We start from the raw sequence: 12,841 nt of genomic DNA on the forward strand, positions 1-12,841 counted from the left end.
GGTTATCAATGTAGCATGGAACGTACCGCTTAAGCGGTTCGTGTCCGGAGTCGGCCTGTGGCGTGGTGCGATCGCCCGGTCGACCATTCGCGCAGGTACTTAGGTAGATCGAATTTGGCGAGCAACCCTATCCTGTGTGGGTGGGCAATTGGCACGATTGTGGTGAGGTTAAACCCCCACCCGTGACGAGCTCCCGGCGTTGGTCCGAGAGTGTCACGACTGAATTGTCCATCCGGTGGGCGACGTGCCGCGATTCGAGTCACGTGGCCGTCCGCACGCCGGCGGGTGCGAATTCGCAACAATATCTTGCCTCATGCACACTTCATTAACCCTATTGATGGGGTAACTCCATGATTTCGGATTGTCTGCCTCATCTAATCTTTTATCCAAGTTTGTTCCTGGACCACAGAAAGAATCCCCTTGTCGATGTAATTCCCCTGGTATTCCAGTCGTTGTAAATTTACTTCCTGACAAAAAAAAACTCTTGGATATGTCCTCCATGTTTGTGTTTGGAGATAAATTGACTCTTTTTTTGAACCATACACCGAACATGTATCTTTTTTGTAATAAATATTTTAAGTTTTAGTTTTCTTTTTACATTGGAGACAATAACTAATTTATTTATTAGAAAAATTCCTTCAGAGTGTGAAAACCTTTTTCGTTTCCAACATGCACATTTGAATCTTAATTTTTAAAACATAAAGAATCCTCAGAAATGTCTTCACTCTCTCCTCCATTTATTCAAGAAAAAAAATGAAAAACTTTAATTAAAGTGAATCACACCAACATCATCAATAATTCGCGGGATAATATAATCTTTATCTCCACTTTCTCGTTTATCTCTTCTTGAAAACGATGTTAATAGTCTTGTCGAAAATACTTCGAATAGACTTGTCAATTCTTTGTTTTCCTCCTCGGTACGTTGAGATCTATATATTTTTTGTAATTGCTCCAATCTTTTTTAAATCTCACTGGTTTCTATATTTTTATATTCATTTATTCTTTCTCTTTCCTCCCGCTCTCTCTCTCTCTCTCTCTCTCTCTCTCTCTCTCTCTCTCTCTCTCTCTCTCTCTCTCTCTCTCTCTCTCTCTCTCTCTCTCTCTCTCTCTCTCTCTCTCTCTCTCTCTCTCTCTCTCTCTCTCTCTCTCTCTCTCTCTCTCTCTCTCTCTCTCTCTCTCTCTCTCTCTCTCTCTCTCTCTCTCTCTCTCTCTCTCTCTCTCTCTCTCTCTCTCTCTCTCTCTCTCTCTCTCTCTCTCTCTCTCTCTCTCTCTCTCTCTCTCTCTCTCTCTCTCTCTCTCTCTCTCTCTCTCTCTCTCTCTCTCTCTCTCTCTCTCCCTCTCTCTCTCTCTCTCTCTCTCTCTCTCTCTCTCTCTCTCTCTCTTTCCTCCTTCTCTCTCCTCTCTCTCCTCCTTCTCTCTCTTCTTTCTTTCCTCCTTCTCTCTCAGAAAGGACCACACTGCAAATCTTCCTCAAACTCTTGGAGGTTCAATCTCTCAAACTCTTGAGTCTCACTCGAAACCATGATTTCTCTCTTGGGCAAGCTACATTTCAAAGTTGGCCTCCAAAGCCAGGCATTGACTCGGGATCCTCTGTCGTGCAAAGTTTTCTCTCACAGAAAGCATCGACTGGGCATCCTCCATCCTTCTTTGGTAAATCTGAGCTTCTGTCCATGCACAGGCTTTCATCCACAGCTTGATTGCTCTCCTGCCTCGGCTGGTTACCTGCCGACCTATTTACCTATTACCTGCCTCTCATCTTGCTTGAATTGATGCTGTGGAAAAGAGGCTTTCATGATCAAGGGAACCCCTCACGATGAAGCTGAGTCTATGAGACGATCATTTCACCATCGCTAACAGGTGGTCTCAGTCTTCTTCTGCCTTACTTATTTTTTTGCACCCTCTGCCCTCTCCGTGCTTTGTCCACCCCATCCCCAGGTAACTCCACGATGCATGGAATCCACCAGCAACCCAGTGAAACTGCCGAAATTCAGAACGACTGCTCATGGATTGCAGCGAGATCATGGCGGGTGGTTACACCTACTCTTGGACTGGTCACTCTGATGGTGACCACACCCAAGGAGTTTCTGTATCTGTGTCCAATAAGCTGACTCCAATGATAATTGAGGTGACATCGGTCAACGAGCATATTTTGAGACAAAGGATTTGTCACTCCTTGGGTGTCATTTCCCTGGTTTCTGTATATTCTCCGACTGAGGCGAGTGATCTCACCGTGAAGGATGCATTCCATGCCACGCTCAAGTCTGGTTGATCAGTGCCCCAGGTGACATACTCTCCGAGTCTTGGGGGATTTCAATGCATTGGCTGGAACTGATAGCGATGGTTATGAGACGTGTGTTGGTCCCCATGGGTCTGGAACTGTGAACAAGAATCACACTAAGTTCCTTGACTTTGCAAGAAGTCATGGACTTAGGGAGGCTGGTTCATGGTTTCAGTGCCCACAAGCTCATTGCTGGACTTGGTATTCCAACGCTGGTGGTGTGGCAAAGGAGATTGACTATGTGCTCGTTGATGGTCCCTGGAGGATGATCCAGAACTGCAGTGTCAACCGGAGTGCTCAGTTCCTTAACACTGACCACAGGTTTGTTGTAGCAACTTTGAAGTTGCAGCTTCAATCCTGGAGAATGATACCATCCAAACCACGGCTGGATGTTGGCAAGTTCAAGGATGAGAGGGCAGCTGAAGAGTTTGCGAACAAGCTGAGTGGAGATTTGGGGAGTCTGGGTGCTTTGGGGATCCTGAAGAGTTGTGGAGTGCCTTCAAGACCACCATCCTTGATGTTGCCGGTCGTTGTCTTGGAACTCACCAAAGGGTGAAGAAGAATTTTGTCTCTCAAGAGACACAGGATACCATTGACCAGAGTTGTAGGGCCAGGCTGAATGGCAGAGCTGAGCTGTTCAGGGAGTTAAGGAGTAAAACTGTACGTGCACTAAGTGTGAACAAGGAGGCCTATGTGTGAGGAATCTGTGAGGGGGTAGAGCATCATCTGTGCTCAATTGATTCTCATCCTGCTTGCAGGGGAATTCGCTTTTCGTTCGTCCAAGCCCACCCCTCAGTGTACTGCAGTTCGAGCAGAAGGTGGTCGGCTCTTGACAGAGGAGTCTGAAGTGAAAGCCTGCTGGGTCGGTTACTTTGAGTGGCTGCACCAGGCTTATCCACCAGCTGTCGAGTTGGATGTCAGGGGTGTTACAATCCGTATTGCTGACCCTCCAATCAACTGTAGTCCACCTTCGTTTGTGGAAACACAGGCTGCGGTGAACCGGTTGAAATTGGGTAAACCTCCAGGGATCTGTGGCATTCATGATGAACTTCTCAAGACTGGTGGAAATGCTGTACTCGTGTCGTTGCATGCAGTTCTGTGCTCTGCATGGAACACAGGCATCATCCCAACTGACTGGAAGAGGGGCCTGTTGTCCATCTCTGGAAAGGGAAGGGTGATGGCCAAGACAGCAACAACTACCGAGGGGTGACACTGTTCACAGTGCCAGGCAAGTCTTTGCTCGGATAATTCCTGATAGGGTTCGCCACCATCTGCTTAAGCACCAGCGTCCAGAGCAGTCAGGCTTTACACCAAAGAGGTCAGCGATTGACCGTATCCTTGCTCTCCGGTTCCTCACCGAATGCAGACAAGAGTTTTGGCAGGGGCTGCTTGCAGCCCATGTTGATCTCTGCAAAGCGTTTGATTCAGTGAATCGGGATGCCCTCTGGAGGATTCTTGGTCTTATTGGGGTGCCACCAAATCTGATCAATCTGATGTCTGAACTATATTCTGGTATTGAGAGTGCTGTGAGATGCGGTGATACCATCCCTGGCTTATTTGCAGTTGGTGCTGGAGTTCATCAGGGGTGTGTACTGGCCATCACACTTTTCCGCACTTGTATAGACTGGATTCCTGGGACAATGTCAGAGAGAACAACCTGCAATGCATCGTTTGGGAATGTCAAGATCTCTGACCTTGATTTCGCAGCTGATGCATTCATCTCTCTGGAGACTCTAGATATCCTTTTTGGGGGTCTCGGGGTGTTGAATGAGGATTCTGTGCCACTGGTACAGGTTTCCTGCGTCAAAACTAAGTTACAGTCTTTCAATGACATATTGGATGCTGCAGTCCTGTCTGTACGTGTTTGTGGTGAGGATGTTGAGGTCACGGAGAGATTCACTTTCCTTGGCACTGATAGTCATGTCTCTGCTGGTTGTGAGGCAGAGGTCAACAGACATCTGGGTCAGGCCAGGGGAGTCGTGGATTCACTGGATCATGGGGTGTGGCACTGCCAGTACCTGTGCGGGAGGACGAAAGTATGAGTCTTCATGTCCTTGGTGCTTCCAGTCTTGCTTCAGGATGTGAGATTTGGACTCTGACCAGGGATCTGAGACAGAGACTGAATTCCTTTGGTACCAGATCTTTTCGGAGAATCCTTGGCTATCGCTGGACGGACTTTGCATCCAACGAGCAGTTGCTGAGAGAGATTGAAATGATATTTTTACCTGCATCGTCTGTCAGCGTTAGCTGCGGCTGCATGGACGTGTGGCTCATTTTCTTGAAGCTGATCCTGCTCACCAGATTCTCTCAGCGAGGGAGCCCGATGAGTGGAGGAGGCCAATGGGCCGACCACGTACCTCGTGGTTGCAGCAGGTTGATCAGCATCTCAAGGAGATGGGGATGGGCCAGTAATCTGCCTGGAGGGATGGCCAGACAGGGCCCCTAAAGTACCGGCAGAAAGTGGACACAGCGACGTGTTGCTCCGGCGCATGCTCCCATACCTGACCAACCTGACCTGAAACACCTTCCACACTCTCTTCCATCTCATTCTTACCGCCAGGTCTTTGATACAGCTGTTCACTACCATCTCAAGTCATTTTCCATCCAAAACCATAATCTCCTGCACACCCATTAAACCATTATCCTTCTCCAAAAATTTTGCTTACGTATCCATATTGTCCATCCATTCCGTTTTCCTGTACCTCATCGTTACCTGCATTCCTTGTTTGTTTGTCCGTCTTCGTCTGCTTTCTCCCTCCACCCTGCTGCTTGCATTTCCCCTTTCTGGTGCTTTTCCCTTTGTTATGTTGTCCGATGCTATTCCACGAGATGAGAGCATGGATAAATAAATAAGTAAACCCTTTTGGACCAGGTTGTGGTGGTGTGTTTTGGGGTGGTGCTGAGGTGTCGTCCACCAACTGGCAGTCTCCCCAGGTTAACTTGAGGTGGTCCCTTCTGGTGGGTGCCTGGAATGTCCTGACTCTCACAGAGAATAATCACTTTCGTCTGCTGTCATGTGGGCTCCAGTTTTTAAACTTTACTATTGCAGTACTTTGAGGTTTGGAGACCAGATCGTGGTTTCACCTCCGACTGGTTTTGTCACTCTGATGGTTTGTATGCCCAAGAAGTTGCTGTCGATGTGTCCAATCTGAATATTTTTATAATTGAGGTAACAACCGGTTCACGAGCTGATATAATGGGACTGAGGAATCATCACTCTCTGGGTGTCATTTCCCTCGTCTCTGTGTTTGCTCTGACTGAGGCGAATGATCTCAACGAGGAGACATTCCAGTCCACGCTCGAGTCTGTGGTCGATCAGTGCCCCAAGTCAAACACTCCACTTTGTACCCTCGCCAGAGGAAAAGGTGTTGTGATTGGGTCCGTTCGTTTGTTTGTTTGTTTGTTTGTTTGTCCACATCGAACTTTCGTGTTTTTCTCCTGCTCATCGGATTGACAAAATTTATTTCACTTATTGAGTTATTCGTCATGGGGAATGTGCGATTTTTTAACGTCATCAGTGCCTTCGTTATGACGTCATAATTGCACCTTCATTATGACTTCATAAATGCTACATCTGATCAGGAAATAAATTGAGGGTCATCGAGGAATTAAATGGTCCACAGAGAAAAATTTGATGACGTCAGTCACCTGATTCAGCAGCCATATTTTTGTTTTTAAAAACAAAACCTTCAAAACTCTTCACAAGTGTCTGAACAGATCGAGGATCGAAACGGAGGGGGGGAGCTGGAGGGGTGAGGAAAGGGGGGGAAGAGCTCGGAAGGTGGAGAAAAGGGGTAGCTGGAGGGGTGAGGAAAGGGGGGAGTGGGAGCTGAAGAGGTGAGGAAAGGCGGAGGGAGCTAGGAATGGGGAGAAAAGGGGGAGCTGGAGGGGTGAGGAAAGAGGGGGGAGTTGGAGCTGGAGGGGTGAGGAAAGAGGGGGAGGAGCGAGGAAGGGGGAGGGGAGGGGTGAGGAAAGGGGGAGTGGGAGCTGAAGGGGTGAGGAAAAGGGGAGGGAGCTACGAAGGGGGAGAAAAGGGGGAGCTGGAGGGGTGAGGAAAGAGGGGGAGTTGGAGCTGGAGGGGTGAGGAAAGAGGGGGAGGAGCGAGGAAGGGGGAGGGGAGGGGTGAGGAAAGAGGGGGTGGAGCGAGTAGGGGTGAGGAAAGGGGGAGGAGCTCGGAAGGGGAGGGGGAACTTGAGGGGTGAGGATAGAGGGGGTGAGGAAAGGGGGAGGAGCTCGGAAGGGGAGGGGAGGGGTGAGGAAAGAGGGGTGGAGCGAGGAGGGGTGAGGAAAGGGGGGGAGGAGCGAGGAAGGGGGAGTGGAGGGGAGCTGGAGGGGTTAGGAAGGGGGTGGCAGGGTGGGGACTGTAAATGGTGGGGATTTGCAATACCCTCCCACACCTGGAGGCGGTGATGCACGAGACACATTTTCATAGATAACTATGTCTGGAAATGTGTATCGTGTTTCATCCCCTCCAGGTGAGGGAGGGTATTACAAGTCAAATAAAACAAATTATAATTTGTTCCCCCCCCCCCCACCAGTGAAGATAAAAACATCCCCACACATTAATTGGGGTCTTGCTGGTCCGATGTAACAAGTCTGGATGTAATAATCCCACAACTGTTTATGTTGTTCAACGGACGTTGAACAATGCGATTGATTTCAGGACACAAGTCCATTTATTCCACAACACTGTTGGAGACGGAGACGAGGAGACACACGGACACCAGTTCGTGAATTGTTGTTGGGATACGAGTGAACACGTGATTGAAATCCCCTTCACCTCGGATGTGTTCCGTTAGGAAGCAGCTTGCTGTTGTTCGTTAAGCGGCTTGCTTGATTCGAAGCGCTCAAGCAGGCACTCCAACGGAACGGAACGCTTGGTACCGCTTAACAACATGGCGGTGTGCACGGAAACAACGTCGCCGTGGTACTCGAGTGGGGACATTCTGTCCGGGTGGAGGTTTTCAGTTTCACTCGATTCTCTTGTAATAAAACTTCACCAAACGAGCTCATTGTGATCGCAGCGGCTCCAGAGATGAAAATGGGTGATGAGGGGGGAAGGGGCCATGGCCCCCCCTTCCCGAAGGTGTCCTGTCATGGGGAGAACACCTCAAGTTTATAACATCACGGTCCTTATGTTTCATTAATAGTTTGGTGAACATCTCTCCGTCAGTTTCGAAGGAGATTTTAAAATAAATTACCTCAATTTGAGGGAAAACCCCCTTTTCAGGTCTATGTAGGGGAGGGTCCGGTTGGGGACCCCATGGGACCTGATTTTTCTGATGTATCGTCCCAAATCCGGTCCGCATCGATCATGTCGTTTGTGAGGAAAAGATGTTTCAGTGATGAGGAGGGATTAGGGGAGGAGGTGTGTGACCCCCTTTCCGGGGGAGACCCGGCCATGGAGAGAACAACTCAAGGTTGGGGGACATGATCCCGATGTGTCGTGGCCAGTTCGGTCTGGATCTGTGAGGAGGTTTCTCAGAGATTTTAATAAAATATCAATATTTGGGGTAAAACCCCCTTTTACCACATGATAGGGGGAGTAAGATCGAGTAAAAATTAAACTATTAATTAAACGAACGTTTGAATAACATGATGAGTATTTATAACAGGGGATTTGTGTCCACGTTTCGGTGGTTCTCAGGTCGTTTGGAATCCGAGTGCGGCGGCCATTTTGGGTCACGTGACGTGACCACTGACTGATGACCAGGAAAGCGATAACAAGCCGCTTGGTAACGGAACACAGCCTTGTGGTTTTGTCCACATGGTCGAGGCTCATGGAAGAGTGAGAGTTCCCTCAAGCGCGGAACCCGGAGCGGTTCAAGTGGACCTCATCGTGCTGAGTTTGTGTGTCAATGGTCATTCATGATCCTTCGGGGTTTTTATTTCATTGATTTACACCGAGGAGCGAATGATACAAATAAATCAGTAATCAGGGAATGAACGATCCGTTACTAGGGGGAATGAACGATCCGTTACTAGGGGGAATGAAGGATCTGTTACTAGGGGGAATGAACGATCCGTTACTAGGGGGAATGAACGATCCGTTACTAGGGGGAATGAACGATTCGTTACTAGGGGGAATGAACGATTCGTTACTAGGGGGAATGAACGATCCGTTACTCGGGGGAATGAACGATCCGTTACTAGGGGGAATGAACGATCCGTGACGAGGGGGAATCAACGAATATTAAACAAATTTATATTTAACTGGTTGTTTATAATTTAAAATCTTCACTCAGATTCATATTAATTATTTTAAATGTAAAAAAAAATTTGTTTATTTTTATCATTAAACCGTTCAGTTTTCATTCCCCATTGTCCCCATTGTCCCCATTGTCCCCATTGTCCCCATTGTCCCCAGATCGTTGATCCTCCATCTGTTGGTGACAGTCATGGAGTGCGGACTAGTTCATCTCGCGTTCCTTTTCTTCAGTATTTTCCCCCTTTTTGACGCCATTTCCCGCCATGACATCTTCTTCCAAGGGGTGAGGAGTAACCGGCGGGTTTGTTGATGTTTTTCCCGCGATCCTTGTTGCTCGGTTCGGTGTTGTACATTAATTTAATGTAGTTTTGTAGTTTTAATCACATTGACCGGTGATGGTTCTTCCTGTTCCTTTGTCCGTCCTGCAGGATCTCTGGGAGGTTTCTGTGAAGATTTTCATGAAATGTTTGAACATCCTTCCGGCTCCTCTTCGTTTTATTCCGGTATGGCGATGATCATTGGAACACAAACACCTTCCTGAGAGTGAGAAGTGTGTTCTGGGTCGGGATGTTTGACGTTCCCACCTGTGTTCGGGATCTTGGGATCCCAGGTTCGAATCCTTCATGTGGGATTGTCTGTCACCAAACATTTCCTCTCTCTCCCCTGTCGGTACAAACCCGTCCATGTCATCACAGGGGATGATCAGTTTCCCTATCCTGGTGTGGTTAATACATCCTGGAGTGGTTAATACATCCTGGTGTGGTTAATACATCCTGGAGTGGTTAATACATCCTGGAGTGGTTAATACATCCTGGTGTGGTTAATACATCCTGGTGTGGTTCATACATCCTGGAGTGGTTAATACATCCTGGTGTGGTTAATACATCCTGGTGTGGTTAATACATCCTGGTGTGGTTAATACATTCTGGTGTGGTTAATACCTCATGGTATGGTTAATTCACCCTGGTGTGGTTTATACATCCTGTTGTGATTAATACATCCTTCCAGTCCACACGTGTGGTTGTTTCCAACAAATTACCACTCTTCCATTTATACCCAGAACACCACTCGTCTCACACGAAACAAACATCAACAAAATGCTCCCCTGAGGGCACCTCACCTTCACTCTCACCCTCACCCTCTCCTCATCACTCATCACCGCCCTGAGTGCACTTCACCCTCATCCTCATCCTCATCAATCGTCACTGCCCTGAGTGCACCTCACCCTCACCCTCACCCTCACCACTGATCACCTCCCTGAGTACACCTCACCCTCACCGTTACCACTCATCACCGTTTCAGTGGACTATCTTTGATTAATTCTCATTTCTTGTTTTATTGTTTCCATCAAACAGGAACCCGTCCCTCAGAATCCTCGACGTGTTTTCAGCTCTTTGTGGAATGAATTTTCCACAATTGTTCAAACCTCCTTTCTGAAGGTAAGATCACACAAACCACTCCAGAAACGCACACGTTCATCCCAGAGGGTATAAATGTACACCTGGACAGGCACACACACCCATACAAACACGTACACACTTCATAATAGGACAACAACGTATACAACCACACACCACTCAAAACACCACACACACAAACCACTCCAGAAACGCACACTTTAATCCCAAAGGATATAAATGTACACCTGGACAGGCACTCACACCCATCCAAATACGTACACACTTCATAACAGGACAACAACGTACAAAACCACACACCACTCACAAAACCACACACACACAACCAGGACACCACCGTCCCCCCTGTAGAGCACTTCCCTAACTGTTGAGGGATGAAATGATCGTTTGTGTCCATTTGGGTGAAACAACTTTTACTCATTCTCAATTCTCGTTTGTCTCGTGTCCGTCGGACAGAAACCTGTCCCACAGAAGCCTCAAGGGGTTTTCATCTCTTTGTGGAGTCGAATTTCTGAAACTCTTCCCATCTTTCTGAAGGTATGATCACACATCGCACTCAAAAATTAAACACACATTAATCCCACAGGATGTAAAACTACTCAAGGCTTTGATTTACAGTTTTTTGGGGGGTTTTATTAAGGGGGGATTTATATACAGTATTTGTTTTTGTGTACAATGTCGGGGCTCGTGTAAGAGTGAACACATGGAACGTATTGTTACGGCTGTGGAAATTCGCAAACCACCATTCAGGTCCCGTAGGTGAGGTATCTCTTAAGTACATGTGTAGTTAGCCCCAAACCCGTTGTTTAGAGGGAATAAATGTGATTCATTCGGGCTGCGACGCTTTGAGATAGGCGTTTTTCTGTTCTATCTTTATTTTGAACCAAGCACGTCTCAACCGCCATCACACAACAACCACCAACCACAACCCCGCTTCACAACAACAACCACACCTGCCTCTCAACAACCACGCCATCCTCACCCCTCCGCCAGCAACCGTCAACATCTCCACGAACACAAAAGGGGAACAACAACAACTCCCTCCCCGATTTCTCTGGTAAACAAGAATGACGGTCGAAGCTCAACTCCCACCCCAATTTCACTGGTAAACAAGAATGACGGTTGAGGCTCAACTCCCACCCCGATTTCTCTGGTAAACAAGTATGACGGTTGAAGCTCAACTCCCGCCCCGATTTCTCTGGTAAACAAGAATGACGGTTGAGGCTCAACTCCCACCCCGATTTCTCTGGAAAACAAGAATGACAGTTGAAGCTCAACTCCCGCCCCGATTTCTCTGGTGGAATGTTCCCCCCCCCCCGCGTGCCGCGAAGGGAGGGGCGGGGTGCCGGGGAAATAAAAGGGCGCACGGAGGTGCCGCTAACCAGGAAGAGTGACACCAGAGGAAGTCAGGTCAGAGGAGGTCAGGTCAGGGCGGTCGGTGAGAGTGTCAGTATCAGTCGGTGGTTCATGGTCTTCTGCCCGTCTGGGTCTTGGAGAAGCGGTCCGTAGAGCGACCCGCTCGTTGGAGCTTGCAGTCGGTGGAGAGTCCGGACGTCGCAGAGGGACGCGGACTGGAGGTGCCGCTCTGCCAGCTGTGTTGCGCGGACCTGCGCGTTCGTACAAGGAGCGCCGGAGAGAGCTTGCCCATCATCGCACCGCGAGGGTGCAGGTAACCTGCAACGGTCTCGTGGGACTCGTTCGGTCTGCCAAGTCCCACGCCATAAAGGCCCACGGGCCCCGTCTGCCCCCTTGTCTTTGAGGGTGGCCTTTTCTTTTGTTTTGTATCGATCTTGTGGCGCCGTGTCTTATAAAGTAGAACTGTATAAGTGTTGCCGTGTGTTCGCGTATTCGGTCGAAGCTCTGCATTGTTGTTTTTGTTTTAAATTGATATATGTGTGCTCTTCGTGTGTCGTGTAAATAAAGTGCATTATGTTGAATTGTTCCCCGTTTCGCTGCGATAGCACGGAACGGATCGCTTAAGCGGCCCGTGTCCGGAGTCGACCTGCGGCGAGGTGCGATCGCCCGGTTTACCATCCGCGTGGGTACTTAGGTAGGTCGAGTTTGGCGAACAACCCTATCCCACGCAGGTGGCCGATTGGCACGATCGTGGTGAGGCCGAAAGGCCCACCCGCGACTAGCTCCCTGCGTTAGTCCGAGAGGGTCACGACAGAATTGTCCGTCCCGTGGGCGACGTGCCGCGATTCGAGTCACGTGGCCGATCGCACGCCGGCAGGCGCGAATTCGCAACAGTATAATAAAGGAAGCAGGAGACGAGAGGGGTGGGAGAGGGAGGGACAAACAGTGGGGAACAGAGACATTATATCTGTGTCAGGGAGAGGGATGGGGTGGGGAACATGGGGTAAACAAGATGGACACCACAGGGACTTTCAGGAAGGAAAGGAGGGAATTTGAAGGAGGTGAGTCCGGCGTGCATTAATGGGGGTTGAAAAGATCAAGGTTGTGGCTGGGGGAAGACAAGAGATGGTGATGAACAACTGTTTTTGAAGACCTGGAGGGAAGAGTGAGATTGAAGAGAGTTTGTGAGATTGTTCCAAAAGTGGGAAAAAGGAAGAATGAAGGTGAGCAGTGATTGTTCATTTTGGTCGTTTCACCAGATGTTTCACCAGGTGGCCCTTGAGGGTGGGGGGGGGGGACGGGGAGGTACGTGGCCGGAGAGGAGACTGCAGACAGAAAGACCACCGACCTGCCTGTGGAGAGAGCGTGAGAGATCCAAAGACTCATTGTGGGAGATACCAATGATCTTGAATGCCTTGGTTTCCACCATGTGAAACCGAGAAATGTGAGAGGCAGGAGCACCAGCCCAGAGGGGAAAGCAGTACTACATCAGGCTGTGTAGTTTTACGTGGTGAAGCCCAGAGCGACTCTCTTCACCATCACACATGAGGGGATGGAATCGGCATTCTCTTTGGAGGGGAT

General features: G+C 48.8%; 1 protein-coding gene across 2 annotated transcripts in view; it reads left to right on the forward strand.

Moving 5' to 3' along the window:
- The first annotated feature begins 8,592 nt into the window (after positions 1 to 8,592).
- LOC147025489 (uncharacterized) overlaps positions 8,593 to 12,841 on the forward strand; it is a 66,657-nt gene continuing 62,408 nt past the window's right edge. For both annotated transcript variants that reach the window (XR_015059556.1, XM_085886515.1), the window contains exons 1-4: positions 8,593 to 8,769; positions 8,915 to 8,989; positions 9,842 to 9,925; positions 10,361 to 10,441. Coding sequence is in view for 1 of the 2 variants with exons in the window: in XM_085886515.1 (XP_085742641.1) it covers positions 8,677 to 8,769; positions 8,915 to 8,989; positions 9,842 to 9,925; positions 10,361 to 10,441 (333 nt within the window). In the remaining variant the exon portion in view is untranslated. The remainder of the gene's footprint in view (positions 8,770 to 8,914; positions 8,990 to 9,841; positions 9,926 to 10,360; positions 10,442 to 12,841) is intronic.

This window comes from Eptatretus burgeri, chromosome 6, assembly GCF_056783735.1.
Source record: "Eptatretus burgeri isolate ZD-2024b chromosome 6, Ebu_testis_v1, whole genome shotgun sequence".
Lineage (NCBI taxonomy): Eukaryota > Metazoa > Chordata > Myxini > Myxiniformes > Myxinidae > Eptatretus > Eptatretus burgeri.